Source organism: Canis aureus, chromosome 27 (genome assembly GCF_053574225.1).
Source record: "Canis aureus isolate CA01 chromosome 27, VMU_Caureus_v.1.0, whole genome shotgun sequence".
NCBI lineage: Eukaryota > Metazoa > Chordata > Mammalia > Carnivora > Canidae > Canis > Canis aureus.
The window spans coordinates 28,235,077-28,258,900 of NC_135637.1; the positions used below are offsets into that span (position 1 = coordinate 28,235,077).

The 23,824-nt window shown below is 42.4% G+C and overlaps 1 protein-coding gene across 11 annotated transcripts in view; it reads left to right on the forward strand.

Annotated features, from left to right (window-relative positions):
* Positions 1-23,824, forward strand: part of DEPDC5 (DEP domain containing 5, GATOR1 subcomplex subunit) — a 125,214-nt gene that overhangs the window by 40,408 nt on the left and 60,982 nt on the right. For 8 of the 11 annotated variants that reach the window (XM_077874429.1, XM_077874428.1, XM_077874432.1 and 5 more), the window contains 7 exons: positions 2,836-2,905; positions 6,138-6,174; positions 6,918-7,038; positions 10,196-10,416; positions 14,281-14,484; positions 16,403-16,538; positions 17,540-17,637. In XM_077874429.1, coding sequence (XP_077730555.1) covers positions 2,836-2,905; positions 6,138-6,174; positions 6,918-7,038; positions 10,196-10,416; positions 14,281-14,484; positions 16,403-16,538; positions 17,540-17,637 — 887 coding nt within the window. The remainder of the gene's footprint in view (positions 1-2,835; positions 2,906-6,137; positions 6,175-6,917; positions 7,039-10,195; positions 10,417-14,280; positions 14,485-16,402; positions 16,539-17,539; positions 17,638-23,824) is intronic. The other 3 variants (XM_077874435.1, XM_077874437.1, XM_077874436.1) reach the window with 1 other exon arrangement.

The following is a 23,824-nucleotide window of genomic DNA, read 5'->3' on the forward strand; positions in this document are numbered from 1 at the left end:
GTGTGGTGGTTGCTGCCGGTCAGCTGTAATCATTCATAGGTGAAGAACCAACAAGGAACAGTGGCCTGGCCAGCTGTAAGGTCACCCAGTACTCCTGTTCTGAGTATGCCTCTCTCAGGGAGCCCAGTGAGAGACTCTCAGGCTGGTCATCCGTGTTATTCCGTTTTGTGCATGTATATGTGACTCTTCAGTGATGTTCAGCTTTTTATATTGTCATTGCATTGCTTGACGAAGTCACTTTAAGAAAAAGTGCTTGCTTCCTAAGAGGATGCCTTCAGGATCTTCTTTATCTTGTATTTTTGTTACTTACTATCATTTCAAAAACTGATTCAAGTAAAATAATACTTTGAACTTTTTTGTTTTCACTTAATTCAGAGCACAGTGTATCTTCTTTTTTGTCAGCTCTCTAATTAGTTTTGGATTTGTAATCTTTGTTTTTTTTTTTATTTTTTTTTATTATTATTATTTTTTTTATTTATTTATGATAGGCACACAGTGAGAGAGAGAGAGGCAGAGACACAGGCAGAGGGAGAAGCAGGCTCCATGCACCGGGAGCCCGATGTGGGATTCGATCCCGGGTCTCCAGGATCACGCCCTGGGCCAAAGGCAGGCGCCAAACCGCTGCGCCACCCAGGGATCCCGATTTGTAATCTTTGAATAGACATTCAGATGCTTTGGCACATAAGAAAATAGCTACTGTTTAATTATACACCATATTTCAGGGTTTTATGTTTAGGAAATAATTAAAGGACAGAGTAGCTGTAGCACACAGAAATTATATATGAATTTAAGCACTGTAATTTCCTCGGATTTTAATTAATAATAACTTGAAGGTTTCCTGATTCATCACTTTATTTTACATCCCAAATTGGCTCTCTGATGGCATTTAAGATGGACAATAGATTCACACAGGTGGCTTCAGAATCTGAGAGCTGGGATGGCCTGAGGTCTGCTTTTCACTTCTCAGTGTGAGCCTTGTTTGCTTGAGCCACTCAGGGACAGGAGCAAAGAGGGCTCATGGCCTGAGATACATGGCTCCTCATAGGGGCCGTTGTTCTCATCCTGTCCTCAAGCTTCTTCAGAAGCCTCTCACAAGGCCAGAGAGCTTACCTGAAGCATAATCAAATTGTCTTCATTGAAAAATTATCACTCTCAACGTATTATTGGCTAGTAATGAAAATAGATGCAAAAAAGTAAAATAATAGAGGATACGTAAGAGTTCTAAAACTGGAATGTGGGGGATATCACAGATGATACCTGGAGTCTGTTGTAGAGATCATAAAGACCCTCCAATCACACAGTATAGGTGAGGAACCTGAGTCCCAGAGAGATAAAGTGGCTTGCAAGAGTTGGACAGGGAGTTTAGGATGACTGGCTCAGCGGTTGGGCGCCTGCCTTTGGCTCAGGTCGTGATCCCAGGAAACGGGATCTAGTCTCGCATCAGGCTCCCTGTGAGGAGCCTGCTTCTCCCTCTGCCTGTGTCTCTGCCTCTCTCAATCTGTATCTCTCAAGAATAAATAAATATATCTTAAAAAAAAAAGAGTTGGACAACAAGTTCATGGCAAGCTGACGCTCTTGGTTTAACCATTTGAAATTGTGGTAGTAGACTGATTTTGACCTTCAAACAGCAACTTCATGTAGATAAATCTAATAGAAACCCATTCTTCTGGCTAACATCATTTTACCACTCAGATCTTTTTATTTTTATTTATTTATATATTTTTTCAAATTTTTATTTAAATTCTAGTTAGTTAACATATAGTGTAATATTGTTTTCTGGAGTAGAATTTAATGATTCATCACTTCTACTTACATCTTTCTTTCACATCTTTCTTCTCTACATGGCGGTTTCCTTGGTACCACTCTTAGGGGTCAAGTGCCAGGGGCTGGTTGGACTCCAGGCCTGATTGCAGTTAATATTCTTATGTTCTTATGAACATAAAGTGTTGGTTACTAGGATTGCCCTACAGTCTACTGGTTAACTATAGATACTGTTTTTTTTTTTTTTTTTATGATCAGAGTTATGATGGAAGGTGTGGATTGGTTAGTATTCAAAACATCTTTCTCATAAATTAATTATAGATAAAAGAGAGTACAGAGACATGCCTGAGAAATGGAAAAGACTGTACAGCCTCTATTTTACATTCATTCAGTATATCCAGGGCCAAATCGGGTTTCCCAGTTTTCTTGTATGCCTGACATTACTGCATTAATATACGATTTTCAAAGGGATAGGAATTTGATGGTTTGATTTCTGCCTTCCTTCCTTCCTTCCTTCCTTCCTTCTTTCCTTCCTTCCTTCCTTCCTTCCTTCCTTCCTTCCTTCCTTCCTTCCTTCCTTCCTGTAGGTTCCATGGCCAGTGTGGAACCCAGTATGGGGCTTGAACTCACAACCTGAGATTGAGACTTGAGCTGAGATCAAGAGCCAGATGCTCAACTGACTGAGCCACCCACACACCCCATCTTTTCTTGAGACCACTTTTTTCTTTCCTTGCCTGAGCTATTCTTGCTTACCAAATGCTCTTCAACCCATGACTGAAAAGGATCAAGGTGCAAAAGTATGATGTGAATAGAATTAATCCCTGCCACAAGGAGGAAATTCTCATCCAGTTAGGAATCAGGGCTAGTGTGAAACAGTTTATGGAAAATAAAAGAACAATGATTAAAACTGTATTTAATGTCTTATGGTAATTACAGAACAAGTTAGAATCAGAGGAATCAGTGAAACCTGAGATATAGGCAGTTACAAGAGGGCTAATCCACAGCTGGGGTTTTAACTGTCTTGAAGTTTAAAATGAAAGGGGCTTACATTAATGACCCTTTTTTCTTTCACAGTTTCTATACGTCCAAAAGTCAGCTCTTTTGTAACAGTTTCACCCCACGAATAAAACTGGCGGGAAAGAAGGTAGGTGTCACCAACCTACAGAGCCTTCAGAGACTGTTCCACACCAACATGGTTATTTTAATCCTGAGATATGCCCTTCTCCCCCATGGTCTTGAGTAAGTTTAAGAAATTTGACTTAGAACTTTATGATTTTCCACATTAGATACATCAATAATAAGGCAAACCTCAGACTTATGATGTGACTCATTGATTCAAATACTGGGACCTCTCAGATACCTTTGGGGACAAAGACATGGGCATGCATTACAACTAAGGGGAAATAATGATGAAAAGAGCAAAACTTAGTAGTAATAAAAGAATTGCAAATTCAAACAAGAATAGAGATTATTGGGATCCCTGGGTGGCGCAGCGGTTTGGCGCCTGCCTTTGGCCCAGGGCGCGATCCTGGAGATCCGGGATCGGGTCCCACGTCGGGCTCCCGGTGCATGGAGCCTGCTTCTCCCTCTGCTTGTGTCTCTGCCTCTCTCTCTCTCTCTCTCTCACTATCATAAATAAATAAATAAAAAAAATAAATAAATAAAGTCCACATTGCTTTAAAAAAAAAAAAAAAAAAGAATAGAGATTATTGGGGCACCTGGGTGGCTCAGTGGTTGAGCATCTATCTGCCTTTGGCTCAGGTTGTGATCCCAGGGTCCTGAGATTGAGTCCCATGTTGGGCTCCTTGCATGCAGCTTGCTTCTCCCTCTGCCTGTATCTCTCCCTCTTTCTGTGTCTCTTATGAATAAATAAATAAAATCTTAAAAAAAAGAATAGAGGTTATTATTATTATTTAAAGATTTTATTTATTTATGAGAGACACAAAGAGGGAGGCAGAGACATAGGCAGAGGGAAAAGCAGGCTCCTTGCAGGGAGCCCAATATGGAACTTGAATCCTGGACCCGGGATCATGCCCTAAGCCAAAGGCAGATGCTCAACTGCTGAGCCACTGAAGCATCCCGAATAGAGATTATTTTTTGCTCACCAAATGGGCTTATTTTATTTTACTTTATTTTTTAAAGGTTTTTATTTTTAAGTAATTGCTACACCCAAAGTGGGGCTTGAACTTACAACCGTGAGATCAAGATTCGCATGCTTTACTGACTGAGCCAGCCAGGCACTCCTGCATACCAATTAGGCTTAAAATAATTCTACCAAGTCCTGGAAAAAGTGGTGACATTGGGGCTTGAGAACCTGGTTGATATACCATACTTGTGAAAAGCAGTTCAGCCATGTGTATGAAAAGCAGTGCAAATGTTCTTGCCACTTGATCAGATAATTCCATTTTGACTATGTGGTCTAAGGAAAAACTTGAGGATATTGAATGGAAATAAGGTCTTGGTTCAGTACTATTTATAATAGTGAGAAGTTGAAAATAGCAGGGAAATCACTAAATAAACCATGAGCTATCCACTCAATGGAATATATTCACAGCCAATAAAAATGCCAGTTTTAAGAACTTTAAAAGGTGTTTTTTTTTTATTTTTTTTATTTATGATAGTCATCACAGAGAGAGAGAGTGAGAGAGAGAGAGGCAAAGACATAGGCAGAGGGAGAAGCAGGCTCCATGCAGGGAGCCTGACGTGGGATTCGATCCTGGGTCTCCAGGATCGCGCCCTGGGCCAAAGGCAGGCGCTAAACCGCTGCGCCACCCAGGGATCCCAAAAGGTGTTTTTTAAATAAAATTATTGCAATTTTTTTAAGGGTTTTATTTATTTATTCATGAGAGACACAGAGAAAGAGGCAGAGACACAGGCCAAGGGAGAAGCAGGCTCTCTGCAGGGAGCCCGATGTGGGACTCAATCCTAGCACTCTGGGATCACACCCTGAGCTAAAGGCAGACACTCAACCATTGAGCCACCGAGGTATCCCTAAAGGGTGTTTTTGATGTCGTATGAAGAGAAAAAGAGACTTAGGTATACAGGTGGCATAGCAGAGTGTTCTCACCTATCTACCTGTTTCTACCAGAGCTGAACTCTGAAAGGTGTCCCATTGTGGCTGAGTATCAGGACCATTTCTTCCTTTTTTGGGGGGTGAAGGATTAATTTTACTCTTTTAATAAGGAAAATATTAATTTTGAGGAATATGAGGACTCCTAAAATAAGCCATGTCTAATAGTAAAGTGCTAGAAGAGGCTCTGCCCAGAAAGGGCACCTCCTGCCCTCTGAGGTTTTATGCTTTCATCACAACCCTTCAGGGCAAAATGGGACACAGAGGAACTTTTCTGCAACATGATTATTTTATCTCTTTTTAAAGATTTATTTATTAGAGAGAAAGCATGCATGGTGCATGAGAGCAGTGGGAGGGGCAGAGAGCAAGGGAGAGAGAGAATCTCCAGCAGATTCCCCACTAAGCATGGAGCCCAATGCAGGGCTTGATCTTACAACCCTGAGATTATGATCTGAGCTGAAATCAAGAGTTGGATGCTTAAACAACTGACCCACCCAGGTGCCCTTGCAACATGATCATTTTAAAGAAGAAAGAATGAGTATTGTTATGAAAAGTTTAAAGGGTCTTGAGGGATCCCTGGGTGGCGCAGCGGTTTAGCGCCTGCCTTTGGCCCAGGGCGCGATCCTGGAGACCCGGGATCGAGTCCCACGTCGGGCTCCTGGTGCATGGAGCCTGCTTCTCCCTCTGCCTGTGTCTCTGCCTCTCTCTCTCTCTCTCTGACTATCATAAATAAATAAAAATTAAAAAAAAAAAAAGGGTCTTGAGAAAGATTTCTTTGGAAAGGAGAAAAGCTCTTTCCATTTTCTCTCTACCTCTGTATGGCATTTCAGCAAATTGTGTGATTTACCAAATGCTGACCTCTTGCAGGTGTAGGCAGACCAGTGAGAGTACCGTGCTGAATGGAAGAAGTGTGCATGCAGGGTTTGGGGTCAGGTGGAAGCTAGCCATAGGACACACACACCAGTGACTGACCAAGAGCATGAAGGACTGGGCTTGGATTTTGGCTCTGCCACCTGCTAACTGTGTGACTTCAAGCAAGTCCCCTTTTCTCTCTAGAATTGAATATCCTCTCCTGTGAGGTGGGGTACATGCCTCCATTGGATAAGAGTTTTGAGGGTGAACAAGGTATGAGGTGGGCCTAGTAGGGCCCAACACAGAGGTAGATGGGTCTCAAGTGTTCCCTCCTTTACAGTGAGGGGGAGGGCCTGCTCTCTGTCCTGGGGAGCATCCACCTACATATTGTGCCTTGTGATAAATTCTATTCTGGCAGAGGAGGGAGTGATTAATTATCTATTTAATTTTACAGCCTGCCTCTGAGAAAGCAAAAAATGGCCGTGATACATGTGAGTAGTTTTGAGACCTCCTTTCCTTACTTTTAGAAACAGTCTGCTAAGTCATGGCAACAAGATTATGTGGTGTTGCATAAGTATTTCACAGTCAAGTTGGATACTTGAGTTGCCTTTGGAAGGTCCCTTAACGACTATGTATTTTTTTGTCCTGTCAGCTGCAAAATGGATGGTGACAAACCTTGTTTTTCCTTTCAATAGGTCAGTTGTAGGGATTGAGTAGAAAGTTTAAAGTACTAGCCATACTACATATTAGAATGATCTTTTTAAGTGGGGATCACATAAGAATGAAAAACTATCAAAACTTTTCCCTTTATTTAGTGCTATACTATTTTTTAAAGATTTTTTATTTATTTTGAGAGAGAGAGAGAGAGAGAGAGAGCAAGCGAGCAGGGGGAGGGGCAGTGGGAAAGGGAGAGACCATCTAAAATAGACTCCATGCTAAGCATGAAGCCCAATGTGGGGCTTGATCTCACAACTGTGAGATCATGAGCTAAGCCAAAATCAAGAGTCAGATGCTTAACTAACTGAGCCACCCAAGCGCCCCTAGTGCTATACTATTTTCTGTATAACTTTGACGTGTAAATCATTTACACATCAGATGAATGGGTTATTATCCCACTTTTCTTGGTGGGACATGATAGGGATCATCTGTGCCTTATGGATTTTGATGAAGGGCCTCTGAAAGTATCTGGTTGAAATGTGTTTTAATGATAATTCATGTGATTTATGCATTTCAGCTCTCGGGACTCCAAAAGAATCTGAGAACGCCCTTCCCATCCAAGTAGATTATGATGCCTATGATGCCCAAGTGTTCAGGCTGCCAGGCCCATCCCGGGCTCAGCGCCTCGCCACCTGCAGGTTTTTGCCACATTCACTTTGGGGTGGATATAAAAATTGCTTGGGAAAAATCTGAGGGCCTGTAGGGACTTTCATGAGACCAACCTAAAAAATGTCTTCAATTAAAATTAGCCAAAGGAAAGCTATACCATATAAATCATTGGGGATTCTGTTTCCAGGTTCTCTGGCCCACCCATTTTCTTAGCTATATTTACAAGAAGTATTATTCCCAGATAAGGAGAATGTTCTGCTTTTTCTTTTTTGTTTTGTTTTGTTTTGTTTTGTTTTGTTTTGTTTTCTGCTTTTTCTAACCAAGATGGACAGGACAAGTCACAGATTTTAGAATCTTCTCACTGGGCTGCCACTAATATGTATAGAATTCTAGGGCCCACAGTTTCTTTTGGAATTTTTATTCCCAGAGAACAAGAAACTTTTTTCTTTCTTTCTTTCTCCCTCCCTCCCTCCCTTTCTCCCTATCTATATTAAAGATTTTATTTATTCATGAGACGCAGAGAGAGAGAGACAGAGGCAGAGACACAGACAGAGGGGAGAAGCAGGCTCCCTGCAAGGAGCCTGATGTGGCACTTGATCCTGTATCCTGGGATCATGCCCTGAGCCAAAGGCAGTCGCTCAACTGCTGAGCCACTCAGGCATCCCAAGACTTTTCTTTCTTTACTGGCGTTTCAAATTCACTACATGGTATTTTGGTCATACAATCGTCTTTAATTGTGATATAGTGAGATTTACCAATATATTCATTTCTGATCTTATGTAAAAAAAGCCATCCTTAACCCAGGGCTTCCCTCCTCTGGTGGACCAAATACCACGAATCTATTTTCCAGATTTCTTAAATATGCAAGTTTATTTAAGCATGAGTGATTAGAAGAATATTCATCCCTTCATGTTGACAAATGAGCTTATAGTAGCCACATGATTGTCTTCTGTCCTTTTTCCTCATCCCATCCTAAGATGAAAACATAGAGCACACAGACAAAACATTTCCTAAATGTTGGGAACATTTAGTGCCGTTGAGTATAGCTCTCCCACACATAAATGCTGCTTAGAGGCTCAGTAGTGCTTTCTTTTTGAGTATTTAATAATGCTTTCATGGTTCAAGATCCTTAGTTTTCTTTCTTTAAAGATTTTATTTATTTATTCATGAGAGATAGAGAGGCAGAGACATAGGCAGAGGGAGAAGCAGGCTCCTTGTGGGGAGGCCGATGCGAGACTTGATCCCAGGACCCCAGGATCATGCCCTGAGCCAAAAGCAGACACTCAACCACTGAGACACGGGTACCCTGATTTTCTTTATTCTCTCTCTCTCTCTCTTTTTTTTTTTAAGAATTTATTTATTTATTCATGAGAGACACAGAGAGAGAGAGAGAGAGAGAGAGAGAGGCAGAGACACAGGCAGAGGGAGAAGGAGGCTTCCTGCAAGGAGCCCGATGTGGGACTGGATCCCGGATCCCGGGATCACGCCCTGAGTGGAATGGCAGACACTCAACTGCTGAGCCACCCAGGCATCCCTGATTTTCTTTATTCTAATAAAAAATGGCAAGACCCGGTATTTCAGAGACCTAGGTTACGTGTTCCCTGAGGGAGCAGACCATATTTTAAACCGTGCTTTGCCCTCTGCATAGGACTGAGCATACACTGGTGTCCAAATAATCACTGTTGCAATAATGTACATGCAGTCAGCCCAGGGATCTATTTTTAAGGCTGTTTAAACTCTGATTTAAGACAAAATCCTTCCAGGTGGGAAGAGAACAGCTCTGATGCCAGAGGGGAAGCCCTATCTGTAGTTACTAACTTTTCTATTCTGAATTTTTGTCTCCCCATTGGGCTTCTCCCCTTTTAATCCTTCCTTTTTACTGCTTCCAGAGGTTTCCCCTTTAGGGAGTTTTATGTTTTAATAAAGGTATACTGTTTTTTAAACCTTTATTAAGGAAATGTTCAGACATGCTCAAATAGAGTAATGAAGAATGATCATGTCTTCTCAGTCTAATTTTATTACTTCCCACATTTTACATTTTGCTGGAGTATTCTAAAACAAATCCCTTTTTTTAAACCTGTAAATATTATAGTATATGTCTCTAACATAAGTTTTTTTTTAATACTTTATTTATTTGAGAGAGAACATGAGAGAGAGCATAAATGAGGGGAGAGACAGAGGCAGTGGGAAAGGGAGAGGGAGACTCTTCACTGAGCAGGAAGCCTGACACGGGACTCGATCCCAGGAGTCATTGGGCTTAGGTTCATGACCTAAGCCAAAGGCAGATGCTTCATTGACTGAGCTACCTAGGCACCCCAAGGATTTCTTTTTTTAAGATTTTATTTATTTATTTGACAGAGAGATAGAACACAAGCAGGGGCAACAGCAGGCAGAGGGAGAGGGAGAAGTGGACTCCTCACTGAGCAGAGAGCCCGATGTGGGGCTCGATCTGAGGACTCTGGGATCATGACCTGAAGCTAATGCAGACTGTTAACCAACTGAGCCACCCAGGCACCCTCTAACAAATAAGAATGAAAAATGAATTTCCACAAGTACCACAATTAACAGTAATTCTTTAATATCTTCTAATAGCCAGTCTATATTCAGATTTCCCAGTGGTTTCAAAAATGAGTTTTTACAGTTGGTTGATTTGGGATCTAAAAAAGATGGAGACATTGTATTTGGAATGGCTTTTTTCTGTGACAGTAGATTGCATCACTTTCTTCATTTGGCTGATTGTTGTGTCATAATGTTTAACTTGTGCTCTCTTCTCTGGATTTCCTGTAAGCTAGCAATTACCTCCAGAGGCTTGATTAGATTTAGGCTCAGTTTTTCATGTAGGAAGACTCCAAAGGTGGCACTGTGTACTTTTTCTTGCATTGTATCATATCTTGTTCATTTGCCCCAATTCAGTGATATGAGATGGATTGGTGGGATCAAGTAGGGTCAGATTGGAGCAGTCACTGCTTTATAGCTATGACCATGGGACTTGGGCCATTTGAGAACTGTCAGTTCTGACACAGTGTCTCAAGCTGGTCAGGGCAGAATTCCCACTCATAGATCACACTGGGCATTTTTGGTATTGATTTCCCAAGTAGCTTGGACTGGAGATGGGTTTTGGTCTTTTAGTTCTAGGTGGGGCAGCATCACTTGCTTGTTGGTAAATCATTGCCTCTCACCTGTCAGGTCTGTGCGAGAGCGGGACAGTCACAATCGAAAGAGTGCCAGCTCCTGTGATGTCTCATCCAGCCCTTCCCTGCCCAGCCGTGCACTGCCCACTGAAGAAGTGAGGAGCCAGGCTTCTGACGACAGCTCCCTGGGGAGGAGTGCCAATATCCTGATGATCCCACACCCCCACCTGCACCAGTATGAAGTCAGCAGTTCCTTGGGCTATACCAGCACTCGAGGTCAGAGAGCCAAAGTATGAGCGTAGCTGGGGACTGGAATATTGTAAGGCAGTACAATCTATAGGCCTCTTGTTTACTGTTTCTCTGTTGGGGACAGCTCCCTTCCTGTAGCAGGGGATGGGGGGATGGTGTGGGGTATAAGTCCCACATCTTAATTATTTAATTATTTCCATGCCAATGCAATGAGAATAAGTCACCTGAGCTGTATGTATGTGCCTTTAGCACCTTTCTCCCCCTCACTATAACTGTATACCTTTCCTTATGTTAATGTAGAGTTCTTCTTAGGCCTAGAGTCAAAGGTGTTTGCTTATTTCCTTATCATTTCCATTTGTGCCATCCCTAAAAACAGCCTCAGTCCCATATTCCACTTTTAAGATTTCTCCTTACAGTTACCTTACCTACTAACCTGGCTTGCACTATAAGGAGCACAGGTGCTGCTTTTTCTGTATCTTATCCTGCCATGCAGCAGTACCTGCAGCTGGAGTCTACAGACCCCTACTGAGTTTTTAAAATACTTTTTATTTTGAAATAATTATAGATTCGTGGGAAGCTGCTATCAGACACGTGCACACACACAGGGAAGTCTATGTACCTTTCATTCATTTTCCCCATGGTGACATGTTGTGTAACTATAGACAACATCAAACCCAGAAACGGACATCGGTACAAACCATTCAAATTCACAAGCTTATTCAGATTTCACCAGTGTTACCTGTACTCATTTATGTATGTGTATTTCTATGCATTTGTTTGTTTTTAAGTAAGTACCATACCCAACGTGGATCTTGAACTCATGACTCCGAGATCAAGAGTCATATGCTCTACCAATTTAGTCAGCCAGGTGTCCCTATGCAGTTTTATTACATGTGTGTAGATTTATTTATTCATGATTATCACGATAATTAAGTTACCAAACTATTCCATCACCACAAGGCTCTCTTGTGCTACCCCTTTATAGCTACACACTCTCACTAATCTCCTTCTCTATAATTTTGTTAATTTCAAAGATATTATGTAAATGGAACCATACCCCTTCTGACTTTTGATCACTGACTTAGGAATGCTGTATACACCCAGCTGCCACCTCTTGCCCTCCTGGAAGGATTCCCAAAGGGTGAGGAGTGTTTTCTATGACCCAGGACATTGAAGGAGAAGCCATCAGCTCCAGCACCATATTATTCACTTATGCCAAGGGCCTAGGAAAACTTGACTATAGAAAAAAGTTTGTTTTTTAACTGGCTCAGAATATAAAAAGGAAATGCTGAAAGAGAAAGGAGCAGACATTTAAATACATGACTCTAGTATATAACCTATATCACCTATCATTAATTAGTTTTAGCATTCAAAGGAATTTTAATACATTTGAAATTTCTAGGTTAGCTTTTCCCACTTTCCAAAAATTTCTAAGTTTGCATGACAATTACTCCCATTTTGCTGAAAATATTCTTAGGGTCTGTAACAAAAGCTGAACTTAAAAGTTAAGTCTTTCAAAATCCTTGTTACTCTAAAAGCCAGATCTCTGAGGAAATAACACTGTAGCTTTGAAAATAGCTTTCTTAAAAATTATCTGAATGGTAGAATTGATTTCGATGTCCTTTAGTGACATTTGGGAGTTTATTGGAAAAGCCAAAAAACAATTCACTGAAATATTGTAAGGCAGTACAATCTATAGGCCTCTTGTTTTCTGTTTCTCTGCTGTGTTTAGAGGGTCTTAGCAATTTGCCTACTCAATGTAACATAGAAAACATTTCCCCTTTCCTCTACACATATTTTTGACCCACTTTATCTCTTACTCCTATTTCTCAACCTTTTCAAAGCATGAACTGATCTTTTTTAATTGGGTTTTCACCTTTTATTTTCATGAGAACTAACTAGACCATATTCTTTTTTATTTGGTAAACCAGAGCATCAATTCATTAATTAACAAGTAAAAAATATAGCTTTCATGGAACTCTGAATGTTCTCTTCTTGCATGCAAATCAGCTTTGAGGAATTAACTATAACTGTATACCAGATTATTTGGTAGGCATTGGCTAAATATTGGTGGGCAAGACAGTTCCTTGATGCCATGGAATTTGCATCTGTTGGACTCACTTTCTAACGTGGGTGATTGCTTAGTGAACATGGGATGTACATCAGGGGAGCTGGTTACGGGTTTTAGCTCTTTGATCCTCTTAGGTTACATAGCCTGTGCCCTCCATCTCTATAATAGGGACCTGTCTGCCATTGCACAGGGGACAGGTTGAGTCTAAATATCATGCCACCTCCTTGCCTGGTCAACATTGGATACATTCACCTCTTCATACTTTTCTCCCAAGAATTTTTTTTTTTTTAAACACTGAGTCAGTGGGAGGGTATTCTGATCCACCCAATCATTAGGGCCCCAGACTCCTTCCATCTTGGGATGCCATGGTCATTACCACTAGCCTCCAAAGCTGGCATAGTAGCGGAGAGAGAATGGATATCATGAGTGGAGATAGCTTTTGTGTTCCAGGCTTTCAATTAGAACGTGTCACTTCTACCTATGTTCTGTTGGCTGGAACGAAGTTATTATTTTTATTTTATTTTATTCTATTTTATTTGATTCCAGTATAGTTAACATACAGTGTTATATTAGTTTCAGGTATATAATATAGTGATTCAGTAATTCCGTATATCACCTGGTACTCCTCACAAGTGCCCTCCTTCAACCCCATCACCCTCCACCTCCTTTCTGGTAACTATCAGTTTGATTTCTATAGTTAAGAGTCTATTTCTTGGTTTCTCTCTCTTTTTCTCCTTTGCTCATTTGTTTTGTTTCTTAAATTCCACATATGAGTGAAATCATAATCATATAGTTTTTGTGTTTCTCTGGCAGACTTATTTTGCTTAGTGTAATATTCTCTAGCTCCATCTATGTTATTGTAAATGGCAAGATTTCATTCTTTTTTATGGCTGAGTAATATACCATTGTATGTGTATACCACATCTTCTTTTCTATTTATCTATTGATGGATGTTTAGGCTGCTTCCATAATTTGGCTATTATAAATAATCCTGCCATAAACATAGAGGTGCATGTATCCCTTTGAATTAGTGTTTTTGTATTCTTTGGGTAAATCCCTGGTAGTGTGATTACTAGATCATAAGGTAATTCTATTTTTAATTTTTTGAGGAACCTATCTGTACTCTTTTCCACGGTGGCTGCACCAGTTTGCATTCCTACCAACAGGGCAAGAAGTAGAATGAAGTTATTTGGCCCCAGCTCAAAGAGGCTGTAGTCTTGTGTGCCTACACATTGGCTGTCTCTGCCAGGGTCTGTCCTTCTAGTCACCAAATATCTATCTTTATTGTTCCTTCCGCATATAGAATATACCCACTCTGTCTCCCAGGGAAATAACTCAAGTCATTGTATCCAGGTCAAAGTGTAATGTCTCTAGGCTATGTTTTGTCCTCCTCATCAGGTATTGGTATGGCTTCATTGGGCCAGTAATTTAGGAACCAGAACCCCTTTCTCCCAAGTATTTATTTATTTAGCATGGGGGAGGGGCAGAAGGAAAAGGATTGAGAATCCCAAGCAGGCTCCACCCCCAGTGCTGAGCCCCACAAGGGGCTCAATCTCACCACCCTGAGGTCATGACCTGAGCTGAAATTAAGAGTCTGGCGCTTAACTAACTGAACCACCCAGGTACTCCTCTCCCAAGTATTTAAAAAGTAAACCAAATGTTTCATTTCATTATAGTTTGGTGATTTTACTCATTTCTCTCACTTCCTAACATGTTTGATGTCCAAGATTCTAGTCAGCTTGGCTAATTGTCTGCCTAGTCCTGGTTTCACCGTGGATCTGTGCTTTCTCTTTGTGCCTCAACTCCACAATAACTGACAGATGTCCTGGAGAACATGATGGAGCCACCACAGCGAGACTCTAGCGCACCAGGGAGGTTCCATGTAGGCAGTGCGGAATCCATGCTGCATGTTCGACCCGGGGGATACACGCCCCAGCGGGCGCTGATTAACCCCTTTGCCCCCTCACGAATGCCCATGAAGCTCACATCCAACAGAAGACGCTGGATGCACACTTTTCCTGTGGGTAAGTTGGTTGCCCAGGAAAGCCTGGGCTGGGAATTGCTAGTCCTGGTCCTTGTCACTAACCAACCATGTGGCCTCAGTCAAGCATCTCAATTTCTCTGCATCTCCAGTCACCATCCATGAGTTGGGGATAACCATGGCCACTCTGCTTACCCCAGGGGTTCTGAGGGTCCTTGAGGACACATTTGGAAAGGTCTTTGTAACTAATGAGCTGTGTAAAGCTAAGGGCTTCTCATTTTTGTTCCAAAAGGACTGTACTCTACTTTTTTAAGGCTAATGCCCCTCATTCTTTTTTTTTTTTTTTTTTTTTAATGCCCCTCATTCTTGTTCATTCCTTCCACTCCTAGCTCTAGCTCTTTCTAGATAGTGATATTATTGTCTTGGTTACACAGAAGTTATAGTACTTTGTCTTCTCTCAGGGGTCTCTGACAACTGGAAAAAAAAACATTTTATGAGAAATGAGTGAACTTTTTTTTTTTTTTAGTTCAAATAAATTTTTAAAAAAGATAAAATAAGTGGGTTCTATTTTTTCTAATAAGATGCTATACAGAAATAAAAATGAACTACAACCACATCCAAACCTTTTAAATTTACAAACATAATGAAAGAAGCCCGACATAAAAGAGTACATTCTGTATGATTCCATTTAAATAAAGTTCAAAAGCAATCAAAACTTAAAAATTCAAATTCACTGTTTTTCCTAGCCCGTCCTTTTTGATCTGTGTTCTCTCCTACAGAGGATGACAGTAAGGTTTTATAAAGCTGTGGCTAAAATTAAACTTCAGCTTAATGGGTTCTGACTGGGCTGGGAAGGAACAGATGCATTAAACTCCAGGATTTTTTCATGGAAGCAGTCCCACTGAATGCCTGCAAATATCTAGTTATTTCCTTTTCCACTTGCTTTTAGCGTTAAAAGTTAATTAAGTGAGAAATGAACCTGGTTGTTTGGGCTGTAATTGGGGGGGTCACTCCCAAACTCCTTTTTGTCCCCCTTCTTCCTGCCATAATCAGTCACATGATTTATTTATTTCCGATTGTCTCTTTCCCTATGTTGTTAATCCCCATGGACTCCCTTTGAGTTTTCTTATGAGAACCATTGATGTTTGTTGTGTGACGACCTCCAGCTCTTCTTGCTCCCAACCATCAGGTACACTTTACTGAAACAGGACTCCCCAGCTCCACTTCCTCTCTTTCCTCCTCCTGTCCGCCTGGCCTGCTCATAGCTGAGACCCTCCTTTGCCCAGCACCCCAACTTTGCATTTCCTCACTCATATCCTCAGAGGTTCTGTTCTTCCCCAAGCTTATCTGGTAATCTCCTGCTTATCTTTTGCCTCCTCTACATTTGGGATTTCACATACATTACTACTTCTGCCCAGGTGCCCTCTCCTTTAGTTTCTACTAACCTTGCTGAAACTCACGTCTGAAACTTCTCCTTTCCAGAAGCATTTTTTAGTAGACATCTAATTGTGATTTCTCTCCCACCCACCCCATGTCTTTTCTGTACTTGTTCATCCTCTGCTGCTTAGAGTCACAGTTGTCACCGTCTTATGTATTAACAGAATCACTGGCGTTTCACTTGTGTGTTCCTTGTCATTTTGTTTGTGGGGCCCCCTTCTGGGAGGGGTCCTCTACTCCTATATGTCAGTATTTCTCCTCAGCGTCTCAGTTTGACATGCATGAGGCAGAGGCTCCTAAAGTATTCTTAGACTGAACAAGGTGACAGATGTGAGGCCCCACAGGAGGATGAGCCCTGCCTGGAAGAGATGTCCTTTTGGGAAGCTGGGTCGGGCCACATGTGTAACATTCCCCTTGATGTGCTCTCCTCTCAGCCTCTCCCAGCAGCTGGACAGAAGTAAAGCTAAGTACAAGGCACTAGCTGTTGGGTGGGAATGACGCTCAGTGGATCTTTGTCTGGGTAGGACCATCCGGAGAGGCCATCCAGATCCATCACCAGACCCGACAGAATATGGCGGAGCTACAGGGCAGCGGGCAGAGGGACCCAGCTCACTCCTCTGCAGAGCTGCTGGAGTTAGCATATCAGGAAGCTGCTGGAAGGTGAGGATGTGTGTAGGGCTCCAGAAGGTACTTTGAGAAACTACCCAGCACCCAGCACCATGGCAGAAGAGTCTGCTGACTAAACATTTCTATTCATTAGAACTGAAGGGACAGTAAGAGATCGAGCCTTCCTTTGTCGGTGCTGTTGCTTTCACTGGGCCAAGTGCAAAGCAAGCAGCCTGACGCTGTTGCCACACGTGTTACCTGGGCCCTCCTTTAGCTTTAATTCCAAGCACACCTTGTAAAGCCTCAGACACAAGTTTCATCTAGACCTCAGCCAACAGTGAGAATGAGCGCGGAGATAGGTGGTTCATGTGTGTTTCAGGCAGTCTGGCTGTGACTTCTGTCATTTTGGTCACTGAGAAATTCCACTCTTGAGGTTAGAAGTTGTTTATACTAAAAGCAATGGAAATCAAGGCCTGTGTTTACAGAAACAACCCTCCCTTTTGAACCTGAGTTCTAAACGTGTTACAAGGCATCAAGAGAGTCCATGCAGGACTAAAGTCATATAAGCCTTGACAAACATGAGCTGGGGTTACAGCTGGCCTCCCTGTTGCTGTGATGCTTTAGGAAACACTTTGCAAAAGGCGGTCTTTGGCCTCTTTTTCAATCACCATGTCCCATGGGGTAGATGAGAGAAATGGGCAGAGGGTGACCATCTTTACCAGCTTAAGTTGGTATGTCTTTTCAGTTACCTCATATCCTCCTGTCTGTGTTAGCAGGGGGAAGCATGGGACATGGAGGGGTGGACAGCCCAGTATGGCAATGGGAGAGCAGTTTTGGGGGGCAGGACAAGCAGGCCACCGGAGGCTGGAGCTGGCACACATAGCAAGCACTGCAGCCTGGTAGCCTCTGATGTTGCTCCTAGTTGTTGTCAGACTGTGTTATGTGGCCAGATAGGCGGTGCTGTTTTTGATGAAAAGTCCCGGGACCCAGGGTGAGCAGGATAAAAGAGGTAATGATTTGCATTAAGCCAGGTGGCTGGGCTCTATTCTCTGCAGGCACAGCACTTCCCGCCAGCCTGGTGACAGCATGTCCTTCTTGAGCTTCAGTGGAACAGAAGAGCTTTCTGTCAGCCTGCTTAGCAACAGTGGTGCAGGTAACCAGCCCAAGAGGTAATGGAGTTGGGATGCTCAAAGGTGCAGGCGCACATCTAGAAAAGACATGGGGAACAGAAAAGGAGGGCCAAGTCTATTTTGGGATCATTTCAGCCACAATTTTGGGTGACCTATTTAGAAGCAGTGCTCTATAATGCATGGAATTATAAATGGCCTGTGTGCTATGTTTTTAGCTGAGAATGCATTGGTCAAGCCACATTCATCATTGGCCTGTCAGTGAGTCGTGACCAAGGGCCACTTATGAGTTTGGTGTTGAGGGTAACACCAGGGACAGCAAGAGTAGCCTCTGCTCTGGTGGAGTTCTTAGTTCTGTGAGTAGGGGGCTCACCCAGCAGCATAAAAACAATCAGGAGAAGCCCAGAGGGGGAATAGTGTAGTTCTAGTTATGAGATTACAAAAGACAAGGGTGGCATTGGTGTTTTGAGAAGTGGGCACATACCTCACACTTGAAGGTATAGAATTTTGTTACCTAGAGAGTTACTAGGTAAGGGTTCTGGGTGGAGGCGGGGTGAGTATGAACTTATACAGGTTAGATTCTTTCTGGAAGCACGTATATTTCTACCCTATCATGCAATCATCCTGGGAAGGCATCTGGTATTAAATGTATGTTGCACATGGGGCGACTTAATGCCCAGAGGTGTAGAGATACTACATGAATCTCTCAAGCTCGTGGCCAGGTGTCTTGACTCGGACTGCTGGTCCTTGTTTTGACCACCCTGTTCAGAGTACCTTTAGGATGTGGGGGAGCAGGAGTTGGGATGAGTGAGGGTAGATTTTGGAAAGCCTCAAAAGACAGATACTGTCAGGATGACTGTGAAAATCATTAAAACTTCAGGGACAGAGTGGAAATGGGCCTGCTCTTCTATGTTTTAGTTTTCTATAACTAACTTGCTTTTCTAAAACTTAGCTTAAAGAAGGTGTAGTGAAAGTGAAGCTGTATGCAATTGGTTAATGAAGTATTCTTCCTTTCGTTGGTTGCTTCATCCAACAGTATTTCTAGAGGTCCTTGGCTAAGTCTTGAAAAGCAGTTGGTACTAAGAAAATCCCTAAGGGATTGTAATTGATTCATTTATTCCCCCCTTCCTTTCTTTTCTCTCTCTCCCACAGTTTCCTTCTTTCTTTTATTCTCTCTCTCTCTTTATTTATTTATTTATTTATTTATTTATTTATTTATTTATTTATTTTTTATTCTTTCTCTTTAAATGAGAAAAACAAATTGAATAACAATTTGGGGATAAGAAAGATACTTTTTATGCCTGCACCCAGGGTTCTGAAAATGTTACTTGTAGAGTACCTTCAGGATATCACAATAAAGATAATCTTTCCATTTTGTTAAACCAAGGGGCCATATTATAGGAACCCAGAGTCTGAACTTTCCAGGCTGTTTGGGTTGGAGTTGTACCAAGGAGGACTGCTCTGGGGCTCACAGGACTATAGCTTGAGCTAGTTTTACTGGTGACCTGAAGCAGGGGAGTTCTGGTTTCTAATGGTAACAGCACCAGGATTTACCTGAGTAGTCCTGGAGTGGTTCTGGGCCTGGGAGAGCTAAGGTAGACCAAGTGATTCCTCAGAAGATGAGTCTTTTGGAACTTTGAGATCTACTTTGAGGAAAATAAGGAGGTTTCAAAGAATCCTTATTTGGGGATGGTTGTGGAAGATCTTCTAATGACACCATCACGGAGTCCTCTGAACCAAAGATTCCTGGGCACACATGTATGGGAAAAGCATTTGTTGCCACATGGATTCCTGGTTCAGCCTTCTCCATCTTGGACTTTTGCACCATAGATCCATATATCTGATGGGCCTCTCTGCTTGGATGACTCCTGAGTACCTCATCCTTAGTTCATTTACAATGAAAATCATGTCTAGTGGTTCTCACACCCACTTTCCCTCTTCTGTTGCCTCTTTCTTCAGACTCTGGCCTCTCCCCTCCATTCTCACTGACACTGCTTTGGTTCATACCCCTGTCATTTCTGGCTAAGATTATGAAAACAACCTTCTAAGTGATCGTCCTGCTTCTGTTCCTGTCCCCTATGATTCATCTTCCATACTGTCACCAAGGTGATAGTTCCAAATGCAAATCTGATCAGCCCCTCTTTCCCATGTATAAAACTCTCCTGTGGTCCATGGCCTATAATGCTGGTCATTACCTGTCTCCTACCTGCCTTGTGTCCTCATTTGTCACCACTTCCACACATCACTGCATGGAGAAAGACTCAGACTGTAGACTCTTTGAATGTGAGTCCTGACTCCACTTCTAATGAGTAGTGAGGCCCTCGGGCCAGGTAACCTTTATGCGTCTTGCTATCATCATCTGTATCATTAAATGTGATAATACACATAAGGTGCTTGGACCAGTGCCTGGTGTGCATGGGGTGTGCTCAATGCATGAGAGCTGCCATCGTTGAATACGTTATGAGAGGTGCATGTGTTACATTCCAGCCATTGCTTGGCTCCTCTGGAGATCTTTGTCCTCTTATTTCTTTGCATGGACTAGTCCCCTTGCAGGATACGCTTTTCCCCCTCTCTTCAACCCTCATTCTGCCTGGCAGACGTCAGCACAGTCTTTATGGTTCAAGCCCAACAATACCCTCTCTTTGAAGCCCTCGCTGGTGGTTCTGTCTCATACCCAGGCCTTCCCAGGAGATGGTAGGCATGTTTCCACAGAGCTCCATATGCATAACACAATTGTACTACTTGGCATATCATGATCCCGCTGTTTGTTTCTATGTCTGTCTCTGCACTAGACTGAAAGAGCTTATCTTTATTCATCTTCTCCCCACAGTGTTTAGCACATTTATTGACAAATGAATTTGTGCTTCCACGACCAAGCTGCCATATGTGAGAAGCATTTGAGCAGCCCAGAAAATTATTCTCTTTAATTGGTATGCAAGTGCGCAATTACATAAATATGTTCTAGAATGTGTAGCTTCTTAGAAAAGTGGGCTCCTTGGATTCTTTTTCTAGTTAGGGTAAGAGAGTTAAGTAGGATCATCCTTACCTTTGCACAGTCCCTTTATGACCAGTAGCATGTATTTTCAAAGGGTCGGGGGTCATCAGGAGGTATATAAGCTATAGCATTGGGATCCCATAGGATTTGAAATCCCATCTGTGATCTTGTGCTTCCTGATCAATTATGATAGCTAGCCACAGAAAGAATTAGATAAAAATCATTCCAATTTTTATTATCCTGTACAATAACCAATAAATGTCAGATCTATCAGGATATATCTAGAATCTTTCCATATGTCATCACCCCCACCAGTCCTAGCCCTCTCCAAGGCACCTTCATCTTTTGCTTAGATTGTTACAGTATCCCACTGACTTGTTTCTCAGCTTCCTCCTTTTGCCCTTTCATAGTTTATTTCCAGCACAGCAATTCTGAGTGACCCTCTGAAAATAGAAGTCAGATCATGAAACTTCTGTGCTCAGAACCCTCTGGGGGCTTTCCGGTACACTCGGATTAAAAGCCAAAGGCGTTATAGTAGCTGACAGAACCCCCTGCCCTTTGTGACCCTTTGTTACTGTCAGACCTCATCTCCTGCTTTCCCCTCACGCATTAGTGAAGTGGTTTTCCAGCTGTCTTAGGCACACTGAATCTGAGATGCTTTCTCCTGCTCTCCCCTCTACTATTCCCTGGCACCGAAGAGCTTTATGGGTAAGGTCCACAAGTCTGAGTTTGCCCAGGACAGTCGTCCTGGTTTGAATTAATTGTCCTGTATAATTATTAATAGTGTCCCCTTTCACTCTTGAAGGTGTCCTGGATTGGATGATAAATGCTATGGCCATCCTACCCATAGTTTGTTCTATTCCTTCCTTTAGGTCTTATCCAAGTTGCCGCTCTCTACCCTGGCACTCCCCATCCATCTTCCCTGCCTGTTATTTCCCCATTAGACCACCTATCCTACTAGATCTTTTAATTTTGTATTTTTTATTGTAAGCTCCAACAAGGCAAGGATTGTTTCACACATGGCTGTATCTTCAGAACTTAAAACAGTTCCTGGCACAGATCGGGTAGTTGAATGAATACTAACAGCTTTCTGAGGTTAGCTTTCCCTCCACTGAAGAATACTTTTCTTCCCTGTCTTATAATCTTGTTGAACAGTTAACTGGATTCCTTTTCTCAAATGCTTGGATAGTCTTTCTGCCTTGCTTGTGATTTTTTTTTAAGATTTTTATTTATTTATTCATGAGAGAAACACAGGGGGGGGAGCAGAGGGAGAAGCAGGCTCCATGCAGGGAGCCCGATGTGGGACTCTATCCCAGGTCTCCAGGATCAGGCCCTGGCCTGAAGGCGGCGCCAAACCGCTGAGCCACCCGGGGCTGCCCACCTTGCTTGTTTTTTTTTTTTTTTTTTTTTTAAAGATTTTATTTTTTTTATGATAGTCACAGAGAGAGAGAGAGAGAGGCAGAGACACAAGCAGAGGGAGAAGCAGGCTCCGTGCACCGGGATCCCGACGTGGGATTCGATCCTGGGTCTCCAGGATCGTGCCCTGGGCCAAAGGCAGGCGCCAAACCGCTGCGCCACCCAGGGATCCCCCACCTTGCTTGTTTTTATTTATTTTTTTTATTTTTTATTTTTTTAAATTTTATTTATTTATGATAGTCATCATAGAGAGAGAGAGAGAGAGAGAGGCAGAGACATAGGCAGAGGGAGAAGCAGGCTCCATGCACCGGGAGCCTGACGTGGGATTCGATCCGGGGTTTCCAGGATCGCGCCCTGGGCCAAAGGCAGGCGCCAAACCGCTGCGCCACCCAGGGATCCCCCTTGCTTGTTTTTAAAGTGACTTTTCCTTTCAAGCCATCCTCAATCTTCATGGAATACAGTTTGCTTTCTTTAAACTCACTTTACTCTTATCCATTCCAGAAATGTTTATTGAACTGTAGGCAGTGTGCTAAGGCCTGAGAAGAAACAAAATGATTAAGACACTAGTTCTTCTCATCTCAGGGAGCTCTGGCTCACTGTTCAAGTGGAATTCTATTTGATACAGTTTTGTGCAGGGTAACAATGATGAAAGAGAAGCCCTCTTGTGGGGAGCTGGTTACTGTGTGGTTTGAACATGTGACCTCTGCTACATTGTGATATGATAGATGAGGGAGTGCCTCAGCCCAGTCCTTCATGGTCTTTAGAGTTTAGCATTCAACTTTTGCAGATGCTCAGGTTCATCGTCTGTGTAATTGGCATAAAGATCTTCACCTACTTACAGGATTGTTGTAAGGAGCAAAGGTAGATTGGGCTCCTTAAGGGCAAAATTGTCACAGTAGATTCTTATTTGGGGACAAAGTGGGGTTTAAATAAACAACTAGTTATCTTTTCATTCATTAAAAGAATAGAAAGGAAACAGAAGAACCTCATCTGTGACCTCACCTTCACCTCCTGGGCTTGACAGTTTGCACCATCTGCAGGCACTCAAGCGTGACTCAGATTTTCTTCTACCTTTGGACATGATTCATATGCGAGTCACGATTCACAGGAGTGGTGCCTCTGTGGGTTTCCCTCCTGGCCCTGAAGAATTTCATTTTGAGCATTGTCAGCTGGGGCTTCGTACCTGTACTCTTCACTTGTTTTTCACCATGCTACCCAGCAGGGACCAGGTGGTTGATGAGATCAGGGAGATAGTTTTTTGTTTTGTTTTGTTTCTTCAAGATTTTATTTATTTATTTGAGAGAGCGAGAGAGAAGAAGCAAAAGCAAGCACAGGCAGGTGGAGGGAGAGGGAGAGAGAGAATCTTAGGCAGGCTCCCCACTGAGCCAGAGCCTGATGTGAGGCTCAATCTCATTTGGTTGAGATCATGACTCGAGCCAAAATCAAGATTTGGATGTTCAACTGACTGAGCTAGCTAGTCATTCTAGCTGTACCCCGACATTCAGATTTCTTGACTGAACAAATGTCAAAAGACAAAACTAAGAAGGTGATTTTCAACATTGGTTCCTCAAGTTGAATGTCTAGCTTTGAAGATCTCCTCACAAATGTTAGGTTGGAGCAGAGCTGATTGACCATGAGGTCTCACCTTGTAGGGCATGTCATATGCCAATAGCCAGTCCATCTGACTGAAAATAAAATCTTAAAGGTAGAGCTGGTGGGAGCAGCACTTTGTTGGGCTTGAAACTGCAAGGAAACTGTATAAAGAGCCTTATAAGAGAGCATAAAATATTTATTTCTTTAAA